This window comes from Ahaetulla prasina, chromosome 2, assembly GCF_028640845.1.
Source record: "Ahaetulla prasina isolate Xishuangbanna chromosome 2, ASM2864084v1, whole genome shotgun sequence".
Classification (NCBI taxonomy): Eukaryota; Metazoa; Chordata; class Lepidosauria; order Squamata; family Colubridae; genus Ahaetulla; species Ahaetulla prasina.
In genome coordinates, this window is record NC_080540.1 from 137,538,239 (window position 1) to 137,564,993 (window position 26,755).

Below are 26,755 nucleotides of genomic sequence, written 5' to 3' on the forward strand. Positions count from 1 at the left end.
GGTAAAAGCATAAACAAGTGTGGATAGGGATGTGGCAGTATGCTAACAGCTGAGTCCTTGGTGGTCTCTGAGCTTGGTTGCTTTCTTGCAGGTGTTTCAGTACCAGACTAGGTAACATCATCAAGGCTAGCCGTATTGCTAGGTAACACTTTTGCCAATTTGCAGTATTTGCTAATTTGCAGTATTGCTACCATAATATGCCAACAGTTTTTTCTATTATCTTTTACCTTGACCCTTTCCTATCTTATTTTCGACAATGCTTTCTATTTTGATTTCAGAGTTGGAAATTCCTTCCTCCCCTCCAGTGAGGAATCCCAATCTATTCTTTCGCTTCATTTAGTTCTTTTTTCCTCTTCATCTCTCAGACCCTCATATCTCCTCCAATCTTGCCTCATTCCTCAGACAATACTCTCCCTCATATCGCCTCCAATCTTGCCTCATTCCTCAGCCAATAATCTTCCGCATATCTCCTCCAATCTTGCCTCATTCTTCAGCCAATACTCTCCTTCCATTATTCACATTATCCATCAGTTCTCCAGGAAATAAAATTTAACCACCTAATAATAAGAAATGTATCTACTATTCTTTAGGAATCATAGCTGCTGCATTGTAATTATCTAATATTCCAATGTTTTATTCCAGAGTTCTTGCAAACAACTAACATGCCCCTGAGCAATGCTTTTTAAATTGTGCACCCGGAATTATCCAAAATACATTCCAATACTGATGGTAATTCTGGGTTTTTGTACATAGTGAATGACATCTGGTGAGTGACCTTCACTGGACGAGAATGAGTGTCTTTGGGTTAGAAAGAGTTTTTGCTACTGTTGCTGGGCCCCTCAGCAGATCTTGATAGCAGTGATGGTGATATCTTAATTAGATTTACATGTTGGCTTCCAGAATATTGTTATGCAATGATTCCTCTCCTGTCACTGGGGCAGGTTTCAGAGAATAGCATTGGAAGGACAGTCCTTTGGTAGTCTTACTTGAGAGGTGCTTCAAGGAACTATTTTGTCTCCAGTCTCGTTTAATATTTCTATGAAACCTTTGCTGCAGTTCTTTGGGGTAAAGGACAGTTTTGTCCTGACTTTCAGACATGCTACAATTATACTGGATTAAAAAAATCAGTGCAAAATGTTTACAGTGGAGGACGGGGAAGTGACTAGTCAAGATCTAGTCACAAGTTTCAAAAGTGAAGGTCTTGGTAGGAAACTTTATCTGAATTCAGACAGAGATCAAATTATGGGTAGTCCTCAATGTACGACCACAATTGAGCCTAAAATTGATGTTGCTAAGTGAGACATTTGTTAAGTGAGTTTTGCCCCATTTTATGACCTTGCTTGCCACAGTTGTTAAGTGAATCACTGCAGATGTTAAATTAGTAACACGGTTGTTAAGTGAATGTGGCTCCTCCATTGACTTTTCTTGTCAGAAGGTCAGAAAAGGCGATCACAATGACCCCGGGACACTGCAACCGTCATAAGTATGAGTCTGTTGCCAAGTATCTGACTTCGATCACATGACCACAGAGATGCCGCAATGGTTGTAAGTATAAAAAATGGTCATATAAGTCACTTTTTTCAGTGTTGTTGTAACTTTGAATGGTCACTAAACTGTTGTAAGTCGAGGACTACCTGTACTCAAAGAATGAGGGCACCGATTGGTTTCAAAAACAAGCACTTACTTAAATCAAAATGTCACAGAAACAGCTTCAGATTTGAATGAGCTCAAGATCAGCCATAGGTTTTTAGCTGAATTCTCCTGGTTTCCACCTACACAGAGTTGGCCTTGCTTAGATTGGATTGCAGTTAGGATATTTAGGAACAGCATCCTAATTCTAATAGGACAAAGTAGGGCTTAGAAATCCAGTGATGGAGCATCCACAATTCTAATCCTTATTCTAATTAGACTACTACTTCCAAGGTGCTCTGAAACCAGACACTTCTCACCTCTCCTCTTTCTGGTGCTCTTCTTGGAGACAAGCACAGTGGACTCTTTCAGTCTTGGTGGCTGTGTCCTTATCTTCAGTGTTGGAATCCAGGATGGCAGGGTTAGGGATAGCAAAAGGCACTCCTATTAAGACCTAGGACGCTGACATACTCAGGATGGTCTTGACTCTATTCTTATCCAGTTCCTTGAAAGAGAACCTATCTATGAATATCAGGACGGTTGACTTAGCTTTATTTCTGTGTGATCTCAGAATCAGGACAGATTGCCTGCAGCCTTCAATACAGTAGTGGAATGGATGAGAATCAGGGCTAAAGCTGAATCCCAGTAAGATGGAAATGGTTTAATTTAATGTTTACAAAGGGCAAGAATGCCTGGGCTGTGGTCCCACTTAGAGAACAGATATAAATCTTGGCTGTTGTCTCTGGAGTCCCAATGATGTCAGTGGTTAGGAGCATATATTGCTAGCTGAGGCTGTGCATCAGCTGTCCTCATTCCTGGGCACAGATAAATTGGCCACAATGGCCTCAGCAATCTCATGTTTGGATTATTATAATATGCTGTCCAGAAGCTACAATTGCTGCAGCTTACCTAATGCTATTCATTGAATTCTTACAATGTAGCCCAAGATAAAGTTGCAGCATTCTAGCAAGAAAGAAACAATGGATTTTTTTTTTTTTTGCTGAATGTATGATATGCTTTGATTTTTATCACATTTTTACGTAGGAAAGAAGCATTCGTTCATATGTATGTCATCTGAATGGTTCCTTAAAAAGAAGGAATGATGGATGTTTTTTTTTTCTTCTGTCTCATTTATGCTACTATAACACTTCAGTGTTTGTCTTGTATTGGTATGTCAATCTCCAGAAAAGCATAATATTCCCTCAAATGCATTTCTTTTCATTGCAATAGCTCTAATTCCTGAGATTCTTGAATATAGCTTAAACTTTTAATTCATCCACATGGAACAGGGTTGAATTTTCTCAGCTCTTAAATTTTGAATAGAAAAGCAGATGTGCAGATTCATCTTTTCTCATATATTATTATATGATATATATTATTATATTATATTATTCAGGTTGTTTTGTATTTTGTTATGGATTGCACCAGTAGAGGCTAAATCAGTTTCGTTGTATACACGTACAATGACAATAAAGGTGGTTATTATTATCTCTTTTATTCATTAAACATAAAACTCGGTCAACTGAACATTTAAAAATGTGTCACAAATACGAGTGACTGGTGCTAATGGTTGATACAGGTTGCTGCCAGCATCCTAGGTATCAACCAAGTATCTTCTTAAAATATATAATGTTCCGAATAGCAGTGGTTGTTGTTGTTGTTGTTATTATTTTTGTTGTTGTTGTCATGACAGTCTACACATCAAACGAGATAACTATGCTGGATTTCGTATCACAGATCACTAATCAAACACTTCCCAAGCGTTTAGGACTGCGTGATGTATCGGCAAATTATGCAAGCAGATCCCAGTAAGGGGGCTTTCTGCAGCTGACCAATGGTGATCTTGTTAGCGCCTTGTTGTTGTTGTTGTTGTTGTTATGCTATCAGCAGCATATTAAAAAAAAAACCTTCTTGTTTATATCTCAAATTCAGTCCCAGATACGTGCAGACAGCTAACAAAACCATCTATATTTATGTCTCTTAAAAAAAAAATCTAAGAAGAATCTGGAACACAACTATGAAGAAAGAGGGAGTATAATGCACTCTCTGAGTTTTGAAAATGTGTCTTGTTTCTGGAGCTGCAGAATAATTTTTGGGAAACTCTGGTATAATTGCTTTTTGATCAATATTATTTAAGACAGGACTACTAATTGCTTTTGGATCAATATTGTTTAAGCAGGGCTGCTGAGATAGCTATTTCAACAATTCTGTTTTTCACTTTATACCAGCGGTCTCCAATCCTTGTGGTTTTTCACAAGGCGGGGGCAGGGGAGGGGAACCAGGTTGTGTGAGTGGTGGGTTGATGTACACGTGCATGCATAGCTCAACTTGTACAAGCGGTGGACCAGTACATGAGCGCACAGTTCAACTTGCGCTAGTTGAGCTGCTCGTGCGGGTGCATACATGCCGGGCCCCCCACACATGGGGCCTGGTTACAAACAGGTTGGGGACCCCTGCTTACACCATTGTACTTGCAAAAATAATAGATAGAAACAATTACTGCAATTTTCTTATAATGTGTGATATATTCTTTAAAAATGTGAATAGAATAGTGCTGTTACAAACTTGTTCAGATTTAATCTCTGTAAGCAAAATACACATATTGCCAAAATTCTTAGTTGTGGCTCCTGCCTGTAATTCCTTAAAGTGATCTTGCTTTTCTTGCAATGTGGTCCTGGGGCAAGGCATATCTGTTTCTTTTTATTTTTATGAATATGTTAAAAAAACACCTTCTGTGTCTACCATAAATTTATGATAATAAATGTGCTGGAATTCAGTCTCTATAATCCAGAGAAAACACGGGTATTGGTTTTTATAGTCACTGTTTGGTTTCTGTATCTTGAGGATATACCCTGATAATTCTGTCGTTCAACCAGTTGGTCTCTGGAATAGTCACTTGGGGAGTGAGTAAATGAAACCAAAAGGGTGGGAATGCTCCTGCTAGGTTTCTTGCGGCATTTGATAAAATCAGCCAGGGTATCTGCTTGACTATGTATGCATTGGGCTTTGGAGCCACGGTAATACAGTGACCTCATACCTTCCTGAATCCAGTAAGTGGTAATGGGGGATAAGTGCTGAAACTGCCCAATGAGCTGCTGATTCAGTTCTACAGAGGAATTATTGAGTCTGTCATCTGCACCTCTATAACCGTCTGGTTTGGTTTTGCAACCCAACAAGAAAGACACAGACTTCAGAGGATAATCAGAACTGCAGAAAAAAACAATTACTACCAACCTGCCTTCCATTGGGGACCTGTATACTGCACGAGTCAAAAAGAAGGCTGTGAAAATATTTACAGACCCCTCGCATCCTGGTCATAACTTGTTTCAACTCCTACCCTCAAAACAATGTTACAGAGCATTGCACACCAGAACAACTAGACACAAGAACAGTTTTTTCCCAAACGCCATCACTGTGTTAAACAAATATTTCCCTTAATACTATCAAAGTGGTTACTAAGTCTGCATTACTATTAATCTTCTCATCATTCCTGTCACCTATCGCCTGCCACTTATGACTGTATGACTGTAACCTTTTTGCTGGTATCCTTAAGATTTATATTGACATTTTCCTAATATGATTTGATTGCTCATTTGTTCCCTGTGACTATCATTAAGTGTTGTACCTTATGATTCTTGATGAATGTATTTTTCTTTTATGTACACTGAGAGCATATGCACCAAGACAAATTCCTTGTGTGTCCAATCACACTTGGCCAATAAAGAATTATTCTATTCTATTCTATTCTATTCTATTCTATTCTATTCTATTCTATTCTATTCTATTCTATTCTATTCTATTCTATTCTATTCTATTCTTTTCTGAAATCCTTGGTTACTCCTGCATGGGATGTTCTAAAACTTGATTTGGTCTCTCATTTTGTGTAGCATCTATATGAAGCTACTGGGATAGGTAATACATTGGTTCATGGTTGAGTTATCATCAACATGGAGCACTTGTTCATCTTCTCTCTAGGCCAAGCAAGAGATATGCTAGAGATCCTAGCATGGTATTTGGAGGGCGAGGGAAATAGGTTTCTGCTTTACAACTTTTGTCTGCATTAAGCTAGTGTGCCAGAGTGACCATTTTAGAGCAGGATACCAAAGTCACTCATGGTCTTATCATCTTGCATTAGTGGATTAATGTTATGACCTCTGTTGGGGTTGCCTCAGAAGACTATTTGTATTTACAGATAGTCTTCAACTTATGATCGCAATTGAGACCGAAACTTCCATAAGTGAGTCAGTCATTAAGTGAGTCACACCCAATTTTACAGCTTTTTGCCCCGGTGGTTAAGTAAATTACTGAACTACTGTGATTGTTAAGTGAATTGTGCAGTCATTAGGCAAATCCCCATTGACTGTGTTGGTTAGATACTCCCTGGGAAGGCTGCAAATGGTGATCACGTGACCGCAGGTTGCTGCAGACTTTCTAAATATATGCTGGTTGCCAAGTATCCAAATTTTGATTGCATTAGAGCTGTGATAGCCTTAAATGCGAGGACTGGTCATAAATCACCCTTTTCAGTGGCATCGTAACTTTAAACAGTCACTAAATGAATGGTTGTAAGTGGAGGATGTAGGTTGGTTGCTAGCTCTTATGCCCATTATAGTCTCTATTTAATTGCCTGGATTTTTAGTGACTGTTTAAATCTATTATTATTATTATTATTATTATTATTATTATTATTATTATTATTATTATTATTATTATTATTTAAAAGGTGAAAGATTTATACAATCTGAAGGGAAACCAGATTATTATTATTACTATTATTATTACTATTATTATTATTACTATTATTATTATCATCAACAACAACAACAACAATAACAATAACAATTTTGCAAAAAGCCACCTTACTCTAAATTGTCTATATGCTGAAATGTTACCTTAGCAGCAATTAGGTTCTTGGTGAGGACTTGAAAACTGTTAAGTTTTTACCAGTCCCACATTGTGAATCAAATTGAAGATTAAAACAACAACAATAACAATTATAATTTCTATGTTATCCATCTTACTGTTATATTTTTATACTTGTGAACTGCTCTGAGCCTATGACTGGAGCATCTGTAAATTGTGTGAAATAACTAAGTAAGTCTCTGTTGCTGGATAACTATTCAAAGGTGTGAGATTGGGGGAAAATGTTTGTTTGCTTCCTTGAAGAATCCCCCAAATGCAATTATTCAATATTTCATTGTTAATAGAAGATCAAGGTCATCCTATTTGTTTGTGTAAATATTCTGTTCACTTAGCATGTTCAGAGGCCTGCTGGAATAAAACCATTGTTCAAAACTAAGCTTACGGTTTACAAAGGTTAATCAATTTCCCTTCCTCAAATTCTAATAGCATTACCTTCATCCACAATATACTCTACCAAGCTTGGAAGTATCGCTGTGAAAAGCACGTTGTTTATTCTGAAATGAATAATCGGCTGAATTAAAGATGTGTCATTGCTACTCAACACTAGCAAGGAGTTGCATTGGTCATGGGCTTGAAAGAATAGAATCCAGAAATAATGGATAAAATGATTCGGGTAGCAAATGAGATTTTTAGCTGCTTGGCTGGCTTCAGTTGAGGTAGCAGATGTTTAATCAGTTTGTTTGGCAAAATAATCTTGTTTTGATTTTCTCTTCTCTCTCCAATCCCCAACATTGTGCCCCGCAAAGGGAGTGTGATAGCCAAATCTATTTCCTGCCATAGTGTGAGAAATGAATGGTAAGTTAGCTTGGACAATCCCATTGCACCCCAACTGGTTTTAGATCAGTTGGATATGCAACCCAACTGGTTTTAGATCAGTGATAAGGCTTTTTTCAGTGATAGGACACTTTTTCCATTAGAGCATTAAATTGGAGTTCTAATTTGTGTGTTGAGAAGAAGAAGGGAGGGAGGGAGGCAAAGGGGGGGCATACTGAAGTCTCTTTTCATGTGGATAGTGTCAAGTGCCAGGGAAATCAGAAGATTTCAAATGAATGTAGGTTTATTGTATGCTAATGCTCTCTACCATAATCTGAATTATGGTAGAGTATATAGAGTATACCACTTCAGCTTTGTTGGTTGAGGAATTCTGGGAGTTGAAGTCCACAAGTCTTAAAGTTGCCAAGGTTGGAGACCCCTGATCTGAACTATTAATAGTCAAAGCAAATTGGCAGAAGATAAGAGTCAATGGAATTCAAGGTGGGCTGGATTTAGATCTGTTGTGGTCATGAAGTGACTCAAGACCAGGGTGGATTTGATTTAAATCATGATTTAAATCATTAGTAAAAAGGCTTGATTTAAATCAACTAAATAATCATAATTTTTAAAGAGCAACTGTCATCTCTGCCCTGCAGCAGCTCCTCCTCTGACCCGCTGTTGACTCACTGACAGTCCCAATATTGCAGAATATACAGCCTCATGCTACATAACTAAGCTCCATTTTTTGCTGAATAAACTAATTAATGTATCTTAAATAGAAAACTATCTTTAGATCAATTTTTACTCCAAAAGTATTTTATTAAAATAAATTCAATAAAAAATTTAAAAAATCTGATTTAAATGAAAAAAAAATCCGATTTAAATTTTAAAAATCCATTTTTTTAAAAAAACCAAAACATTGATTTTTATCCACCCTGCTCAAGACTGATGATACATTTGACCCCTTCTCCGGGTTCAGCCTTGTCATCTCCCACAAGCACAGCTTGAAATTAGTCTTCTTCAACCCATGCCCTGAAATTGGACTGGACTGAACTTCCCAAATTCCCAATTAACATGAGAATCCAACATATTAGGAAAGCATGGGTTAAGAAGGGCGCTGCTAATTGTTATTTGGCATTGTGAACAGAAGCAATTACAAAGTTGTTCCCCTTATTAGTATGTTTCCTTGGTGATATCAGAAACATCTTCAAGAGTTCTATTTTATAATATTCTTTTTGCAATGCTTCTGATTCGATGAAATTTAATGATGGATGTGATATTTACCTACTTGTAAATATTTCTATTAATTTAAAATTTTTAAATTTTAACTTTTACAATTGAGAGTTTTTAAACTACTTGGTTCTGTATGGTTCTTTGTGTTGGTAAGGTTGTTTTATTAGTATGCGTCTAGAAATAATCTTTTCTAAAACATAAATTTAATAGGGATCTAAATGTTGATTTTTCTTGTACTGTTTTGTTATGATTTATGGGTTCATAATTTATGAATGGGTGGCTATTTGATACACAATCATTTGTATCAATGATTGCTACACAATCATTTAAAATAAATAGTAGCACTTTAAATAAATTCTTGAATATATTCTTGTGTATTTATTTTTGTCATAGCTACCAGGCTAGTTCAACCTGAGTTTCGATTCAGGTCCTAAGAAATGTTATCAGCAAAAGTATATCTGTCTAATTGGGGGGAAAAAATCTCTAGTAAATGTATTCAGAATTGTCACAGTCCTAGTTCCAGCTTTGAAATATCATTTTTTTCTATCAAGTGGCAGAAATCCTTGTAACATTTATTTTCCTACTGAATTAATTCATGTATTCATCCTCCTTTAACAATCTGGATGGTGGTTCCGTAATCCTTTGAGACAGCATTTTAGCTGTGGGGAAGAGAAGTGGGGGAAAAAAGATCATAAAGAACTAGCTAAATGGCCAATCAATTAGCAAGCCCTTTGAACCTTTAGAAAGGTATTAAAAATGAATTTAGGTCAGAATTGAGTATGTTTTTGAAGATGCTTTGGCACAGAGGGAGAATAGACTTGAAAGTTTGAAAACAAAGTTTGAAAACAGAGTTTGTTTCTCCACATTTGTTGTAGGGAAAATAGTAGAAAATAAATAAAGTTGAGGTGGCCTTTGTTAAGTATCATCAGCTTTCTGGGCTTGCATATACATTTGCAAATGAGAGAAATTAGGAACGAATCATAAAATGACTGCCTAGCTATCAAAGATAAGTAGGTTGCCTAATTAAAAGGCATAAATTAGTCCACATGCCAAACTTTCTATTTCAAGCCAGTACAACTAAACTAAAAAGACTAAACTAAATACTAAGCTAAAACTCAATTATAAACCAAACTAATTTTGTGGAATAAAAGCTGATGAGCCTAGGATTTCATTCGCTGGCCAGAGAATCTCTTTTCCTCTACACATTTCATCAAGATGTTGCCAGGACATGTTGTGCCATGGTTAGAGGCGCATAGGGTTGTGTTCTCTTGTGTCACTTAGATGAGATGGGTGACCATATAAATGCAATGCAGAAATAAGGCAGGAAGCTGCCTATTAAAATAATGGAAATTTAATTCTAAACATATTTATGTAGAACTTCTCTGCTAGTCTCTGTCCGCCCTAAAATAAAAGGAAAAAGTCTCTAATCCCCACAGAAAGAAATGTTCTCCTCCCTCTTTTTCTGAGATTTTCCTAAGCTGATGCTTTCCTCTTTAGGGTTGGAGCTTTCACCTAAGAAGGCTCTGATGTCCATCTAAATGTGAGGAGGACAAGCAAGCAAGGAAGCTGAGTGAGGTGAAGGAACATGGCCAAAGCTGTGAGGAGGGGAAAAAAACAACCCATCAGGCTGGGATATTTGAGAAGAGGAAGGAATCTGGGTAGACAAAAGAAGCCATTCTTTCCTATGAATGCTTGTTTGCATATAATTGAGAAAGAGGGCTTTAAGCCAAATGCAAATGGCCTTTAAAATTCATTTTGGAAGGTCTGAAGGGACTCAGCTTCAATTGGCCTCTGCTGTCATGGCACCCATGGGTGCTATGCTAAAGACTACTAGAGCTGTGACAGGCTTTTAATGACAATGATCATTTTTTAAAAAAAATACCATGGATTCTGTGCTGAACTTCTTGTTCTGTTACCAGCCTCTTTCCCTCAACCCTCTTATTATCTGACTCTGGTTTGCCATACTGCATGGTGGCATTCAGGGATTAGCTTCTGGGCCTGAAAGAAACAGAAATAGTTGTGATTCCTACCAAGCTCAGTTAGCAAATTCCTTGTCTCATTTGTAAGGTGCCATAATGACAAAGTGATTGAATGACTTTGGGGACTGTGGAGCTACAGTAGGCAGGAGGACTTGCTCACAGTTTGTTTCACACAGTGAACAAAGAGCCTTTCTTTTCAGTGATTATGGGGAAAAATGGTTTAAGAACATAGTTCACTAACTGGAGGTAAGTGAACCTTTCCTTATTCTGCGCCTGGCTATCCTCCTCTTCCCGTATGTGTGGGCCCATATTTTTTTATTTAGTTAGTTAGTTGCATCCCATCTTTATTAATTTTACAAATAACTCAAGGCAGTAAACATATCCAACAAAACCTTCCTCCTCCTATTTTCTCATAAGCATGAGGTTTTTTTAAACAAGAAAACCTGTTAATCACTCAAAATATTTTAAATTTGGCCTCAGCAGAGCCCAGATAAGTTTAGACTTGATTCTTTGCCATTCTCTGTCTATAGACACAATCATATACTCTTTGTCAGCTGCCACAGTATTTATATAAAAAGCTTTTGATCTTCCATTTTTTGACTATAAAAGTGATAATTAACCATCCATACTAGGGCTGTGTGTAGAGGTGCGATGTTATAGATATACATGGCTACTACAAAATTGAGATCCACAGTAAGATGAGCTTAGATTTACCCAGGATGGATTAGAATCGAAGCACGGATTTTGGGTAGCATAAAAACAGCAACTTTTATCCCAGTCAAAATTTCTAAGTATCTCAGCCACTACTGCCCCACTGACAAGAAAATGTGGGCCATAGGAAATTGGACCTTTAATATCCAGTTTGCTGACACCCAGTGATTCTTCATTTGGAACTTCTGATCAGATGACTCAAATGAAAAACGCTGAAATGAAGGTATGGCTCAGGTAGCAGATTACACCAACAGAAATCCATCCTGATGGCAGTTGGTTATTCTCCTGTCAGCAGATGTTTAATTTTAGTAATACTCGTCTGGTTATTCTGGATTCTTAGAGGTTTCAGTGACGTGGACAGGGCGTGTGAATAGATTGCCACTCTTTTTTTCCAACTCTTGGCTCTCTGCCCCTTATTTATTTGAGTTGATTTGATTTATTTGCTTCCCATCTCCCCTCAAGGCGACTCTAGGCAGCTTACAATATTATAACCTAATAAAAAAAATTAAAACTATAAATAGCAATATTAAAATAATTTAAAATTGACAAAGATGGGGAGGAAGGGAGCAAGATGCACACCAGAGGGGAGGTGGGATCTTATTTTAGTCCGTTAACCACTCCAGGATGATGTATCCCCCATTGGCACCTCAAGCCAATTGACAGAGCCACATCTTAGCCACATCTCATAGAATATCCCATAGAATCTCATAGAATCATCTATTGTAATGTCCTTCCTGTTAAAGACTACTTCAGCTTTAATTGCAATAATACAAGAGCAACCAATAAATTTAAACTTAATGTTAACCGCTTTAATCTAGATTGCAGAAAATATGACTTCTGTAAAAGAGTTATCAGTGCTTGGAACACATTACCTGACTCTGTGGTCTCTTCCCATAATCCCAAAAGCTTTAACCAAAAATTGTCTACTATTGACCTCACCCCATTCCTAAAAGGACTTTAAGGGGCGTGCATAAGAGCACAAACGTGCCTACTGTTCCTGTTCTATTGTTTGCTTGTTTCTTTTTTTCTTCTTATATATATATATGCTTATACTTCCTTATATTATCTCATATATATGTTTATATACTATATAATCTTTTTATGTGATGCTTATATATATTGTTGTGACAAAATAAATAAATAAATAAAAATAAATAAATCTTCAGCCCCTTTCAGAAGGCCAAAAGTGTGGGTGCGGATCTCACCTTGGGGGGCATGATGTTCGAAGAGGCAGGAGCCATGACAGAAAAGGATCTTCTGGACCTCACTAGGTAAAACTCCATGACTGATGGGGTCTGCAGAATTTGCCTTTCTGCTGGAGTAGGTGGGGCGAGTTAATCCTACTCAGATAGTCTGGACTCGTGCCATGAAGAGCTTTAAAGACGATATCAATCACCTTGAATTCAAACCAGAAGCAAACTGGCAATCAGTGCAGCTTGTGGAAGTCCATTGTCCCCCATCCTGGACCTCACTGGACGTCACTCTGTATCAACAGTCTGTATCAACATCTGCCTTGGAGAAAGGAGCCAAATCAGTGCAAGACTTTGTCACCTAGCCCCAAAAAGATACCACGGCATCTTTGCCACTCACAGCTATTCCCAAAAAATACCATGGTCAATGCTACTGAAGGCTGCTGAGAGGTCAAGGAAAGCAAGAATAGATGCACTGTCTCCATTCTGCATTTTCCAGAGATCATTGACAAGAGCAGCCAATGCTGTTTCTGTCCCATAATCAGGCATAAATCCTGACTGGAAGGGGCCAAGATGATTCCTTGCTTTCGTTAATTTCTTATTTATTTTATTTTACTATGGTGGCATGCTGGCCTTTTCTTAGCTTAAAATAAATTTTATATAGTTACTGTGCTTATGATATGAAACTATTCATGCTGATAATTTATAATTTTTATTTTTATTTGTTTCGATATGCTACAGTATTCTGTCTATGCATCCATGTCATTTTTCCCCCTTCCACTTTAATTTCGACATAACACAGTTTTATATTTTAGAATGTCTGCTTTGGTAGTTAATTTTTTAGAAGAATACAAAAATCCGGGAAACCCTTGCAAAGCAATTGGGAAAGCTTTCAAACAAATGAGGAGTTCATTTTTTGTTATCTGAAGGGTTTCTGATTTGCCTTGCAAACATTTGCTAGAGCCTATCTATTTGAGCCAATTGCCTTCCATTCAGTTTGTTTATAGCTGTGATAAACTAGAGGTTACTTCTCAGTAAAATAACCTTCTTTACAAGATCTTTAATTCTTGTAAACTTGCTAACTGTTATTTTATAGCAACTGGAGGAATTAAATAGTTCACCATTGTTTCCTTTTTAGCTTTTTTATTGGGTCTCTGGAATGGTGTATAAATGTGGTTTATCTCTATGGCTCGATTGATGGCTGATTTGTCTGAATGCCAAGCAACCAGAAATTCCCTAGCATTTTTTGGCATTTAGCTTGATCTAGGATGCACACACTTTCCCGGTTGAAATGGTGATTGAGTCTGTCCATGTATTGTGATTTTTAAAAGTTTTCATTGTGCCTTTTTGACTGCTAGTTGGTATTCATGGATGCGCTCTGCTAGTTTTCTGCCTGTCCAGCCTACATAGAGGCTATCATAATCATTAGACTATATGTTGTAGATGACTCCTGTTTTTCGGTCTTGGTTTATTCTTTTCTTCTTCTTTTGGTTTATTTAAGATGTTTTGGAGGGCTTTGGTTGGTCTGTGTGCTACGGTGATGCTATGTGGTTGTAATGGTCTGTTGGTTGTTTCTGATATGTTTATAATGTAACCCTTTGCATAGCTTATGTTAGTCATGCTGTGGTGAATCGAGTGGTCAGGCACTTTTTGATAAAACCACTTGGTTTTGTTGGAAGATGTTGGATAGAGAATCTGTTTGCTTCATTTTGCTTGTAATTGTCTGAATAATGTTCTTACACAGCTTCTCTGGTGGGAGGTTGGGATGTTACGTTGGTAATGGAGCACTTGGCTAGTGGTTGACACAGGTCTCAATCCTGAAAAACCCTAAGGCCATGGTGGCAAACCTATCGCACGCATGCTAAAGGTGGCACGCAAAGCCCTCTCTGTGGGCATGTGCGCCATCACCAGCTGCTCTTTTGGCTTCCAGTGTGCTCATGCACACCAGCCAGCTGATCGTGCATGCCAGAGCCCCAGAAACCTGAAGACCAGCTGGCCGGTGCACATACGAACACTGGCCATCTGGTCTTCGGATTTCCGGCACATACGCAGACCAGCTGGCCAGCATGCATGTGCACGCCGGAAACCAGAAGACCAGTTTTCCAGAAGTACGTCAGAGTGGGGCTCATTTGTGGGATTGCTAATCCTATGAAGTCTGCCTTGGTGGGCATGTTCCAGCTCCCTTCAACTGAACAATGCATTTTTGAAAGATTATGCAGAGAAGGCTTCTCTGTTGTTGCTTCACTTCCTAAGAACACTGCATCAAAAGCGTGGTTTTTGAAGAAGCCTAGGGACCAAGGTGTTTTGTGATTCCCATGGAGTGATGACAGACGAGAGATGGTTGGAACTGTATTTATGTACTTCCCCATTTAACGTTCACACTTTTCACACTCTGAGTGTTGCCTTTATTGGTTTTTGAATATAAACTGCCTTTGTCCAAATTGGTGGCTATATAAGGCAAATAAATAAATAAATAGCCTATTAAGCCCGTATGTTTAATTGGGGGTTGAAGTATAACGTTTATATTAGTGTTGTAAAAGCTGAGAAAAATATATTTGTAAAAATATATGTAAGATGGCATCCGACTAAATCAGTTAACTTATTTAGCCATGTTGTATGTACATATTTCATCGTATATATCTCATTGTTAATTGTTCTTCAAACTTGTTTTTCATTCCTGACAAACTGAATAGTCATACAAGGAAGTTTGGAATTCATATCGCATGTAGTTATATAGTTAAATCATAGAATAAGTTGTTAGAATACATTATTATCTTAAAAAATATCAATCAATCAGAATAGAGCTGGAAGGTACCTTGGAGGCCTTCTAGTCCAGCCTTCTAGTCTAGCTCATCAGTGATTTAAGTTTGTATTGCCTTTGTATGTGCACATGGGAGGAGTCTCTTTCTAAGAATTCATGAGATAATGGATTAAACTCTTGTGTATTTATAGATGTAGGTATAGAAGGAGTAAATAAATGGCCTTCACATTTAGATTGCTAATGTCTTTTGTTTTTTTATAGACAATCATGGAACAATTTAATCCCAGCCTCCGGAACTTCATATCCATGGGAAAGAACTATGAAAAGGCCTTAGCAGGTAAGTGAAATAACACTGTATTACTTTGTCATGGCTGTAACATGACAACTGTAGAAATGGCACCTCTTTTTTTTACCTTTGGTAATGGCAAAAGTTAGGAAAACTAGTAGTATCTGTGGAAAGTGTTGTCAACATTGTTCTTAGTGCTAGAGAGGCTTTCAACTATCCCAGACAAGCTACAAAGCAGTTCTTTGAATTAAGTTACAAGGATAGTATTCTTTATGACATATGAGGCACGAAAGCTCTCTTAAGAAAGAGTTCTTAGAGTGCTATAATACAGAAGATCTTTACAATTATGAGCCAGTAACAGGCTGCTGGTTTACCAACAAGATAACCCATTCTATATTCTTAGGACTTCCATTTTCTTAGTCTCTCTCTATGAATGAACTCAATTTCATTGAGGGCTGAATCAGGGCTGTGGTTGACTTTGGGGGCCGGGTGGGCATGGCCTGCTTGAGGCCACTCAGTGGGCGTGGCTGACTGGGTGGGTGTGGCCAGCTTGATGCCACTCCCCAAACTCTGGCATGTTTCCTCTTCGCATTGGGTAGACTGAGTCGAAGCGATGCAGGCCGGCCCCTTACATTTTCCAGGATAGCCCCATGGGGCAGATCTGGTCATTATCATAGGCCATATTGAGTTTGACACCCCTGCTCTATGTCATCTTCTCTTTCTGTACTTTCTTAACATACTATACTTTTAAAAAAATAACAGTTGCAGACTGTAGTGTTGTATTTGCAGTCTTATTTTTAAACTGAATTGGTAGAGATATGCAAAAGTTTTGAATTTAAATGTTTTTTTGAAATTGAAATGCCCTACATCAAATTTAGAATAATTGTTTTGAGTGCAAGATACCCCCTTCCAAGTTCAAAATGGGCATTTCAATCATTTTTAAAGTGTTTAAAGTTCAGTGACACATAAGATGAAAGCTTGGAGTTAAAATTAGGCAAATCTGGTTTCATGTTGTCAACTTTAGCCAGTGTGTCTGTTGCAACTTTATCCACATTATATGGTGGGATTAATAAATAATTTACTTAAATCTTATGGCTTCATGGCACAGGTAGTCCTCGCTTAATGATGAGTTGCTTAATGACTGTTTGGAGTTCCTTTGGAAAGGGTGTTTTATGGCCTGTATTATACTGTAGATGCAGTAACCACATATCCTACATTATAAAGGGCAGCATTAAATACAAAATAGTATTTAATTACTAATCAGGGTGTGTTTCCTGAAAAAATTCTTCTTAATTGATTTTATACTCCCTTTGTTATTCAATGACTTTGCCAGCTTGGTTGAAATACAGCATTGGCCAGCATCTTTGAGATTTTTGCTTGCTGGTTTTTATTTAAATAAAATTTGTGCCATCAAGTCAGCATTGACTTAGTGAACCCATATCTCCTCTAGGATTATGTATGCCTGATTTGGCCATTCAGGTCTCTCAAAAGTGCACCTATCACCACTGTAATCATATCTGGTATCCAGCCACCTTGTGGTTGGTTATCTTCTTTTTCCTTTCATCTTTCCCTGAGTTACAGATTTTTTTTCCAAGGGAGCTGAGTCTTCGTATTATGTGCAAAATTCGAGCATAGTCCTTTGTTCTATGATTAATGTGTTTGTTTTCTTGTATTCTCAAGATTCTTCCACAACACACAAAGTTCAAAAGTGTCAATACTCTTTCTACTCTTCCTCTTTAGAATCCAAGCTTTTGCTTCCATAGTGCCACAAGAAAATAATTGCCTGCACAATTCTGATCTGTGTGCACATCACATCACAGTATCAATATATCTTTTCTAAGTCCTTAATTGCTACCCTACCAGGTGCTAGTCTGTGGCTTATTTCTTGACTGCTGGTTCCTTTATTGTTGATAAAACTATCTACCAAAAGGCTAAAAGGAAGAAACTACTTACCATTTCAGTGTCAGTTCTACAGTTGGTCGCAATACCTGGTATTGTTAGTTTGGGCTTCCTTATATTTAATATGTCATTCTTCACTGTGTTCTTTGGCTTTCATTATGAAAGCTTGCAGATTTGCATTTTCAGATATCATATTAATGTCATCAGCATAACATTAGATTATTGATGTTTCTTTCATCAGTTTTAAAACCACTCTCCTTTTCTTCCAATCCAACTTCCCTCAATATATATGCAGCATTGAGGTTGAATAAATAAACAGATAGCTTTGTCCCACTGCTTTGCTAATCTGGAGCCAGCAGAATCAGACCAGTGTGAATACTGGATCTTCTGATTTAGAGAAATCTATTAAAACCAGCTGCTTCTTACCTTTGTGAGCCAGCTACTTAGCATACCTTTGAACTGTTTTTGGTGGCTACTTGAGGTACTGATACCTGCTAAAAGTCTGCATTTTCTAAGGTGCAGACAGAGCTGGGCTTTCTCATAGCAAGAGAACTCCATATACGTTCAAGAGCTGCACTTTTCTATTCCATGTATTCAGACACTGAATTGCAGTCTTCAGAAGAAGCTGAAGTATTGAAGCTTTGATTTAAATTATGTTTTGGTGATCTTTTGCCAGAAAGAAAATTTACATAAGAAAATGTTTTTCTATCATAAAAATGCATGAAATTATGCAGCCTTCTTTTGATGACATTTTGACGTATAATGCTTTTCTAGCTCATCAAAATAAAAGAGAATATTTGTAGTTCAGGGTTGAAATGAGGGGTCCTTGCTATTGTCTGAGCTTAGTTGCTTTCTTACAGATATTTCATTACTTGAACTAGATAACGTTATCATTGTATCAGCACTGATGATGTTACCTAGTTTGGGTAATGAAACATCTGCAGGAAAGCAACTGAGCTCTGAGAGCACCAAGGACTCCTCATCATAATAAATTGATTCATATACCCAAGGATATCTAATAGACAATTTTGCAAGAATAATATACTTTTTCCACATTGCTTTGGATCAGTATAAGTAGTCCTTGACATACGGCCAATTGTTTAATGACTATTTGAAGTTACAACAGCCCCAGGGCTTCATGGCCCATAAAACACTTCTGGCCATCATAAAATGTTGCACTACTGCCTGCCCACCCCAGAGTCTCACAACTGCATTTTGGGCTCTTGGCAACCGATTTGCATTTACTAACAGTTGCAGTGTTTTGTGGTCACATGACCACAACTTGTGATGGTTTTTTGGAAATTTCTGGCTTAAAAAAACCACATGCCCATTGAGGAGAATGGATTTGCTTAATGATTGCATTCGTTTGACTTACAACTGTTTGATTTGTTTAATAACTGCTCTAAAAATAGTAAAAAAAAAATAATTCAGTCACATGAGGACCTTGACTTATGACTAAAATTCCAGTCCTAATTGTGGTCATGTGTCGAGGATTATCTATATAAACGTTGTAAGCATAAACAATAAATGGATAGGGATGGGAATCTGTCCCGTCCCATCCCCCCGATGTTACTAAATTGCATTTCCCAGCACTTCTCGCTGTGGGTAATAGACTCCTCACTTTTGATACACATTCTATGTATGTATGTATAAAATATGGATGTTTGTGAATGCTTTACAGTTGAGTAGCCTATGATATGAGAGGGAAATTGTGTACTTGCATATACAAGACGTCTGTGACCAAAACCAGCGGAAGTAAAAGACATAGCATGATTTATGACAATGCAACTAATTTAAAATCCAGCATTTCAATACAACTCTTTTGTATTCTTGCATGGAAAACATTTATTAAATGAGGTTAAAATGAATATTTATGACCGTTCTGTGTATTTATTCATGATAAATCAGTTACTTTGCAATTCAGATTTTTCAGAACGATTTTTAAAAATTGCATTATGTACATTTATCTGATACATATTTGCTTTTAGGCAAAAAGCCAACAAGTAATCTACACCATTATCTTTCCCACAATTAAGGGCACATCCAGATTATTGGCTAATATAATTATTGTTGAATTTTGAGAGTTGTTACCCTTCAAACAAATGCAAGAAGATTTATTATGAGGTCAAATTATGCTTTGGATTTTAAGATCCAAGATTATGCAATATAATAAAAGGCTGAAATTGTTATGGACAATTTAGTTATGGTAACTAATATGGAATAGGCAGGAGGTATAAATTAAATATAGGGCAGACAGTGAACTGCAATGTCTGGGAATTCTGTCTGTTGAAATCCCAACACTTCTAGAGACTAAGTGGTAGTAGAAGAACTAGGCACAGAGGAATTACAAGAAAAACTCTTCTCTTGGTTCATTTGTAAAATGTAGAAAAGTACAATTTTAAGGGGTTTACATTTATTAAAGAAAAAGAATAAACATTTTAAAGAACTATTGAACTTTGGCTTTCGTTTCACATAGTTTTGAACCAAATGGTAACCAGAGTCCTTATATGCCAATATGTATTTGTATCATAACTGCAGAGCCCAACTTATTGGAGTATAACTGGCCTTTTAAAGCTTAGGGTTTGTTTGTTTTTTTTGAACGAACCAGTAACTATTATTCCTTTAAATATAAAAAAGGAATCAATTAACACCCTGTATTATAGAAGAGGGATGTGACTACATTAAATTCATTTAACAAAACTGTATTTCAAAAATGCTGCATAACTTCTTTCATGCTTGATCTGTATTTATTCTAGATCTAGCTGTAAGAGAAATGCATTAAGATATCTGAATGAGAATTGATGCTTCCACTCTAGTTTCATCTAATTCTAGCTTTGATTTACACATTTCCATCATACATCTATGGCAGTCTTCCCCCCCCCCCTTCATTTTCTGATCTAGGTTCTCTTGAAATGCAAGCATTTTAAATCAATAGCATTTGCAAGAAGAACATAAGAGACAAAACTATTTTCACGAATTGTCACAAGTTAGGTAATAAAGCCTATGCAACGTGTTCTTGTGACTATGTGGAAGTCTCTGCTTATCTGATTAAAATGATGTGTGTGCACTTAGAATTTCAACAAGCCCCCTTAAATCTATGAGCTGCATTTGAAAGCCCATGCTAGTCAGTTTCTTAATAATATGCCATAGGCTAAATAAATAAATAGATCTTGATAATATTACCTTGAATATTGAAATATCTTCACCCATATTTTCAATAAATCACTAGAGATGTGCTATGTTCCTTCTTGCTTCAAACGCTCTACCATCATCCCAGTGCCGAAGAAGCCCACCATCAAGGAACTGAATGACTACAGACCAGTTGCTCTAACATCTGTAGTCATGAAAACCTTTGAAAGGCTAGTGCTTTCCTACCTGAAAACCATCACGAATCCGCTCTTAGACCCCTTGCAATTTGCATACCGAGCAAATAGATCAACAGATGATGCTGTTAATATGGCTCTGCACTACATCCTACAACATCTTGAGTCTCCAAAGACCTATGCAAGGGTCCTCTTTGTAGACTTTAGTTCAGCATTCAATACCATCATTCCAGACATTCTTCTAACTAAGCTAAACCAGCTACAGGTACCGGAACAGACTTGTAAGTGGATCACAAGCTTCCTAACAAACAGGAAGCAGCAGGTGAAGCTAAGCAAGATCACATCAAATACCTGTACAATTAGCACAGGGGCCCCCAAGGCTGTGTGCTCTCCCACTTCTCTTCTCTCTGTATACCAATGACTGCATCTCCAATGATCCATTTGTTAAGCTACTGAAGTTCGCAGATGACACAACAGTGATTGGTCTCATTCGAGACAATGACGAATCCGCATATAGACGAGAGGTCGAACGACTAGCCTTGTGGTGCAACCAAAACAATCTGGAACTGAACACACTCAAAACCGTAGAAATGGTGGTAGACTTTAGGAAAACCCTTCCATACTTCCACCTCTCACAATACTTGACAACACAGTATCAACAGTAGAAACCTTCAAATTTCTGGGTTCTATCATATCGCAAGATCTCAAATGGACAGCTAACATCAAAACATCATTAAAAAAGGACAACAAAGAATGTTCTTTCTGCGCCAACTCAGTAAGCTCAAACTGCCCAAGGAGCTGCTGATCCAATTCTACAGAGGAATTATTGAGTCTGTCATTTGCACCTCTATAACTGTCTGGTTCGGTTCTGCAACCCAACAAGAAAAACACAGACTTCAGAGGATAATTAGAACTGCAGAAAAAATAATTGCTACCAACTTGCCTTCCATTGAGGACCTGTATACTGCACGAATCAAGAAGAGAGCCGTGAAAATATTTGCAGATCCCTCGCATCCTGGACATAAACTGTTTCAACTCCTACCCTCAAAACGACGCTATAGAGCACTGCACACCAGAACAACTAGACACAAGAACAGTTTTTTCCCGAAGGCCATCACTCTGCTAAACAAATAATTCCCTCAACACTGTCAGACTATTTACTGAATCTGCACTACTATTAATCGTTTCATAGTTCCCATCACCAATCTCTTTCCACTTATGACTGTATGACTATAACTTGTTGCTGGCAATCCTTATGATTTATATTGATATATTGATCATCAATTGTGTTGTAAATGTTGTACCTTGATGAACGTATCTTTTCTTTTATGTACACTGAGAGCATATGCACCAAGACAAATTCCTTGTGTGTCCAATCACACTTGGCCAATAAAATTCTATTCTATTCTATTCTATTCTATTCTATTCTTGAGCCTTCTTAAGGTAATATAAAGGATGTGTATGCTTTATTGGGCTGTCTTGGAAAAGGTAAATTCAGCCTGTACACCTAGATTCCAAAAGCTTAAGCAATCCAGACAAATCCATCAGGTTGGTAGATTCCCATTTTCTGACTTTGAAGAAATGTCAAATTCTTAACAAAGTTTGGGAATGGCCTGATGATAAAAGGTCCAACACATTTACATTTTGGCTATTCCCAGCCTAGATGCCATGCAATATGATATTTGGGAAGCTGAAACTGACACATCTCCTGGAGGCCCAGGTTAGGGAAGACTGAGGGAATACAGGTAGCCCTTGACTTACAACCATAGGTTTGTATCGAACTTAGAAAGGCACTGAAAAAAGTGATTGATAACCGTTTTTCACACTTATGACCATTGCAGCATCCCCATAGTCACATAATCAAAATTCAAATTGCAATGTCCCAGAGTCATGTGATTATCTTTTGTGAATTTCCAACAAGCAAAGTCAATGGGGAAGCCAGATTACTTTACAGCCATGTTACTAACTGAATATCTGCAGTGAGTCACTTAACAGCTGTGGCAAGAAGGATTGTAAAATGGGACAAAACTCACTTAAAAACGGTCTTGTTTACCAACAGAAATTTTGGGTTCAGTTGTGGTCGTAAGTCAAGGACTACTGGTATTAATGTGGAATTGGACTGAAATTTTGCAAATGTTAGGGTTTCCCTAATTTTTGTATTTAATTTATGTGGGATGTTTTCTATAACCCTAACATCTAGGCAGCGAAAGCTATTAAATGCTGGATCAGCTGGTAATTTTAAAGATGCCATTTTGATTTCTTGCTGGGGTCAAATAGTGATAATGGTTAATATTCTGCAAAATAAAATAGTATTAATAGTAATGGTTTTAATAATAGTTAATTTGATTGTTATAATTATAAATGGTTATATGGTAGTATTATTAATGAAAATAATTGAACAGCTGCTGTAAAAACTCTTTTGTGTGATATTTTGAGAATTTAACTTAAAATAAATACGGTGTAATTTTTAATTTTATACGTTTTATTATCTAGGTGTGACATATGCTGCAAAAGGATATTTTGATGCTCTGGTTAAAATGGGAGAATTGGCCAGTGAAAGTCAAGGATCTAAAGAATTAGGTAAGTCAAGTACATGAATGATATTAGTGTAAATTACAGGCATGAAATTTATGTATTTATTATTTTTATAAACAATCCAAGATAGCGACCATATTCCTCCTATTTTCTCAACAACAACAACAACCCTGTGTGGTGGGTTGGGCTGAGGGAGTGACTGTCCTAAAACCACCCAGCTGACTTTCAAGACTAAGGCGGGACTAGTACTCACTGTCTCCTGCTTTCTGGCCTGGTGCCTTAAATACTAGACCAAACTAGCTCTTGAAATTTAAAGTTCATTTAAATCACAATCATGCCTTATTCAAAAAGTCATCTGCAGTCACTAGGAGTAAAAAATACTAAAGTACTCCTAAAGTATATAAGCAGTGGTGGGATTCAACTGGTTCACACCACTTCGGCCAAACTGGTTGTTAAATTGCTGGATGGCTCCGCCCCTCCCCACCCCACCCATTCCAGAAGTCCACATGCGCTCCATTTTGGCTCCCAGATAAAGTGTAGGGAGGTCTACTAGGCCCAAAACGGGTGTGGAGCAATGCCCCTCCCCGTGCCCTATTTTTGCTCCCAGGAGGCTGCAGGAAGGCCTACTAGACCCAAAATGGGGCACGGGGGGGCGTTTTTGCTCCCAGGGGGGTGCAGGAAGCTGAGTGCTGCCTGTCACACCCCTGGCCACGCCCACCATGGCTACGCCACTCAGCCAGTCATTAGGGCAGAGAACCATTTGTTAAATTATTTGAATCCCACCACTGTGTACAAGTCTATAAAAAGTATACTTTATTGTGATTGTGCTACCACAAACTGCCAAAAAACTGATTGGTGCATGGTGTGGTGGAATGTAGTCTGGATTCCAAGGAGGGAGAAAATGCATTTTAGAGGAATAAGAGACAGCAAAGTTTTAGATAGTTTGATTGGAAGGAAGAAGGTCAGTTCAGCTCTTCCCTAGAAGTTCTCAGAGTATACCTTTAATGATGTAAGGATTTTGCTTTAGTTTGGCAATGTACAAATATATATCAATATAGTGATAAAAATGTATAAAAATATTCAATAAATTATAGAAAACAAATATAAAACCATAGTGTCAAATATTCCTGAACTACAAAATATTCATTACATGCAATTACTTCCACCCACTACTGTTTTAGTAAGTATAGTGAAGCATACAACTTCAAGTTGCATTTTTAAAAAGCCATGGTTTTTAAAACTTCTTAAATATTAAAATTGGGAGCAGGAGAAAAGATTTTACTTTGTCTAATAGTGTCATAAGGAGCCAGACTTTAACTCCTATAGAACTTTCAAGGTGATTACCAGCGTTGAGAACTGCACTTGGAAACAAACTGGCAATCAATGCAGACAGACCCTTTAATATTGATATTTTCATGACACTATCAGGTGTTCCAATCAATATAGGAACTATTCCCTATTTTGCATAGAGTAGTTGCAGTTTCTGGACCATCTAAGTGATGAGCATGCAGTGTCTGTAGCCAGTGTTATCTTCTCCCGGGCTTCATGTGTTGTTGTAGGTTCTTACATTGTGCTAAATACAAGGCAAGCCATTTTTGTCCTAATGCACTTTATAAATAAGTAAATAATGCAGTTTAAAAAGGTGGTGCAATGGCTCAGCATTTAAACACACTGAACTTGATAGTTGGAAAGCTGATAGCCCAGATTCGAGACCCAAGTGCCGCACAACAGGGTGAGCTCCTATTAATTGCCACAGCTCCTGCTCACCTAGCAGTTTGAAAGCATGCAAATGCAAGTAGATTAATAGGTACCACTTTGGTAGGAAGGTAACAGCGTTCCGTGCGCCTTTGCATATATCTGTGCAGGCCACATGATCACGGAAGCATCCTTGGACAATGCTGGTTCCTTGGCCAAGAAATGGAGATGAGCATCGCACTCTAGAGTTGGACATGATTGGATAGAGAAAATTTATTTTTACTTTATTATCAGGAGAAGAAAAGATTGTTAATGACTTGTACTTTGCAAGAGATTCACAATATTGGATACAAGATGAATGGCAAATAAATTTTATTTATTTATTATTTATTTATTTAATCATATTTATATACCGCCCTATCTCCCAAGGGACTCAGGGCGGTTTACAGGCACTAAAACAGATAAATACAATATAAATACAATATAAAACATTTAAAAAACTTATTCTAAAGCCCGTCCAATTAAAAATAGAAATAAAACCCAATTTAAAACCCAAAATTTAAAATCTAGCTCAGTCCTGCACAATTAAATAAGTATGTTTTAAGCCAGCGGCGGAAGGTCCGAAGGTCCGAAAGCTGACGAAGTCCGGGGGGTAGATCGTTCCAGAGGGTGGAGCCCCACAGAAGGCCCTTCCGGGGCGCCCCCAGACGACATTGCCTCGCTGACGGCACCCTGAGGAGACCCTCTCTGTGAGAGCGCACGGGACGGTGGGAGGTATTCGGTCGCAGTAGGCGGTCCCGTAAATAACCCGGCCCAATGCCATGGAGCGCTTTAAAGGTGGTCACCAAAACCTTGAAGCGCACCCGGAAGGCCACAGGAAGCCAGTGCAGTCTGCGCAGGATAGGTGTCATATGGGAGCCACGAGGGGCTCCATCTATCACCCGCGCAGCTGCATTCTGGACTAACTGTAGTCTCCGGATGCCCCTCAAGGGGAGCCCCATGTAGAGAGCATTGCAGTAATCCAGGCGAGACGTCACGAGTGCGTGAGTAACCGTGGATAGGGCATCCCGGTCCAGAAAGGGGCGCAACTATTTATAAACAAATATCTTTTATAGTTATTGCTGTGTAACTAGGTACCAAAAGTTATGTTTGCCAACAGATGTGACTAAATTTATTTATTTATTTTATTTATTTATTTTGTCAAACACAACAATATATATAAGTATAAGCATGACATAACCACACAAATTGAATACAACCAAAGGGAACATTAGGACGGGAACAGTAGGCACCCTGGCGCTCTTATGCATGCCCCTTAAATACCATCAGTATACCAAACATTTATTTTATTTATTTTTATTTTTATTTATTTATTTTGTCATACAGTATATATAAGCATAAGTATGAAATAACTATACAATATATAAGCATATATTCTCTGCTGATAGATACCCTCCCTCAACTGTTCCAGGTAGATGTTAAAGAGGCATAGAGAGAGTAGACAGCCTTAAAGCAATCCATGAAGTAGAAACCTCTGAGCTGATCTCTCATCCCCCTTGGCCAAATACCAACCAGAACTAACTCATTGGGCAGGAGGAAAATCACTGAAGAATAGCCCACAATTACAGTCCCATGAAGTTGGTCCATCAAGATATCATGGCTCCATTGAGTGATCAAGGAGGACCAAAAGGGTTACACTCTCCTAATCCCAGTCTTTCTAAAGCTTATCCGCAAATGTGATCAGCACAGTTTCTATGCTATACTTTAGCCAAAACTTCTCTGCCAAGATCTAGTTAATCCCATTCCACTGGAGCTTTCTGAAGTTGCACTTCCTCTAC

General features: G+C 37.8%; 1 protein-coding gene across 2 annotated transcripts in view; it reads left to right on the plus strand.

The window, feature by feature from the left end:
• The window catches only part of BAIAP2 (BAR/IMD domain containing adaptor protein 2), a 190,646-nt gene that overhangs the window by 33,177 nt on the left and 130,714 nt on the right, over positions 1-26,755 (plus strand). For both annotated transcript variants that reach the window (XM_058170713.1, XM_058170712.1), the window contains exons 2-3: positions 15,441-15,516; positions 23,181-23,267. In XM_058170713.1, the coding sequence (XP_058026696.1) occupies positions 15,441-15,516; positions 23,181-23,267 (163 nt within the window). The remainder of the gene's footprint in view (positions 1-15,440; positions 15,517-23,180; positions 23,268-26,755) is intronic.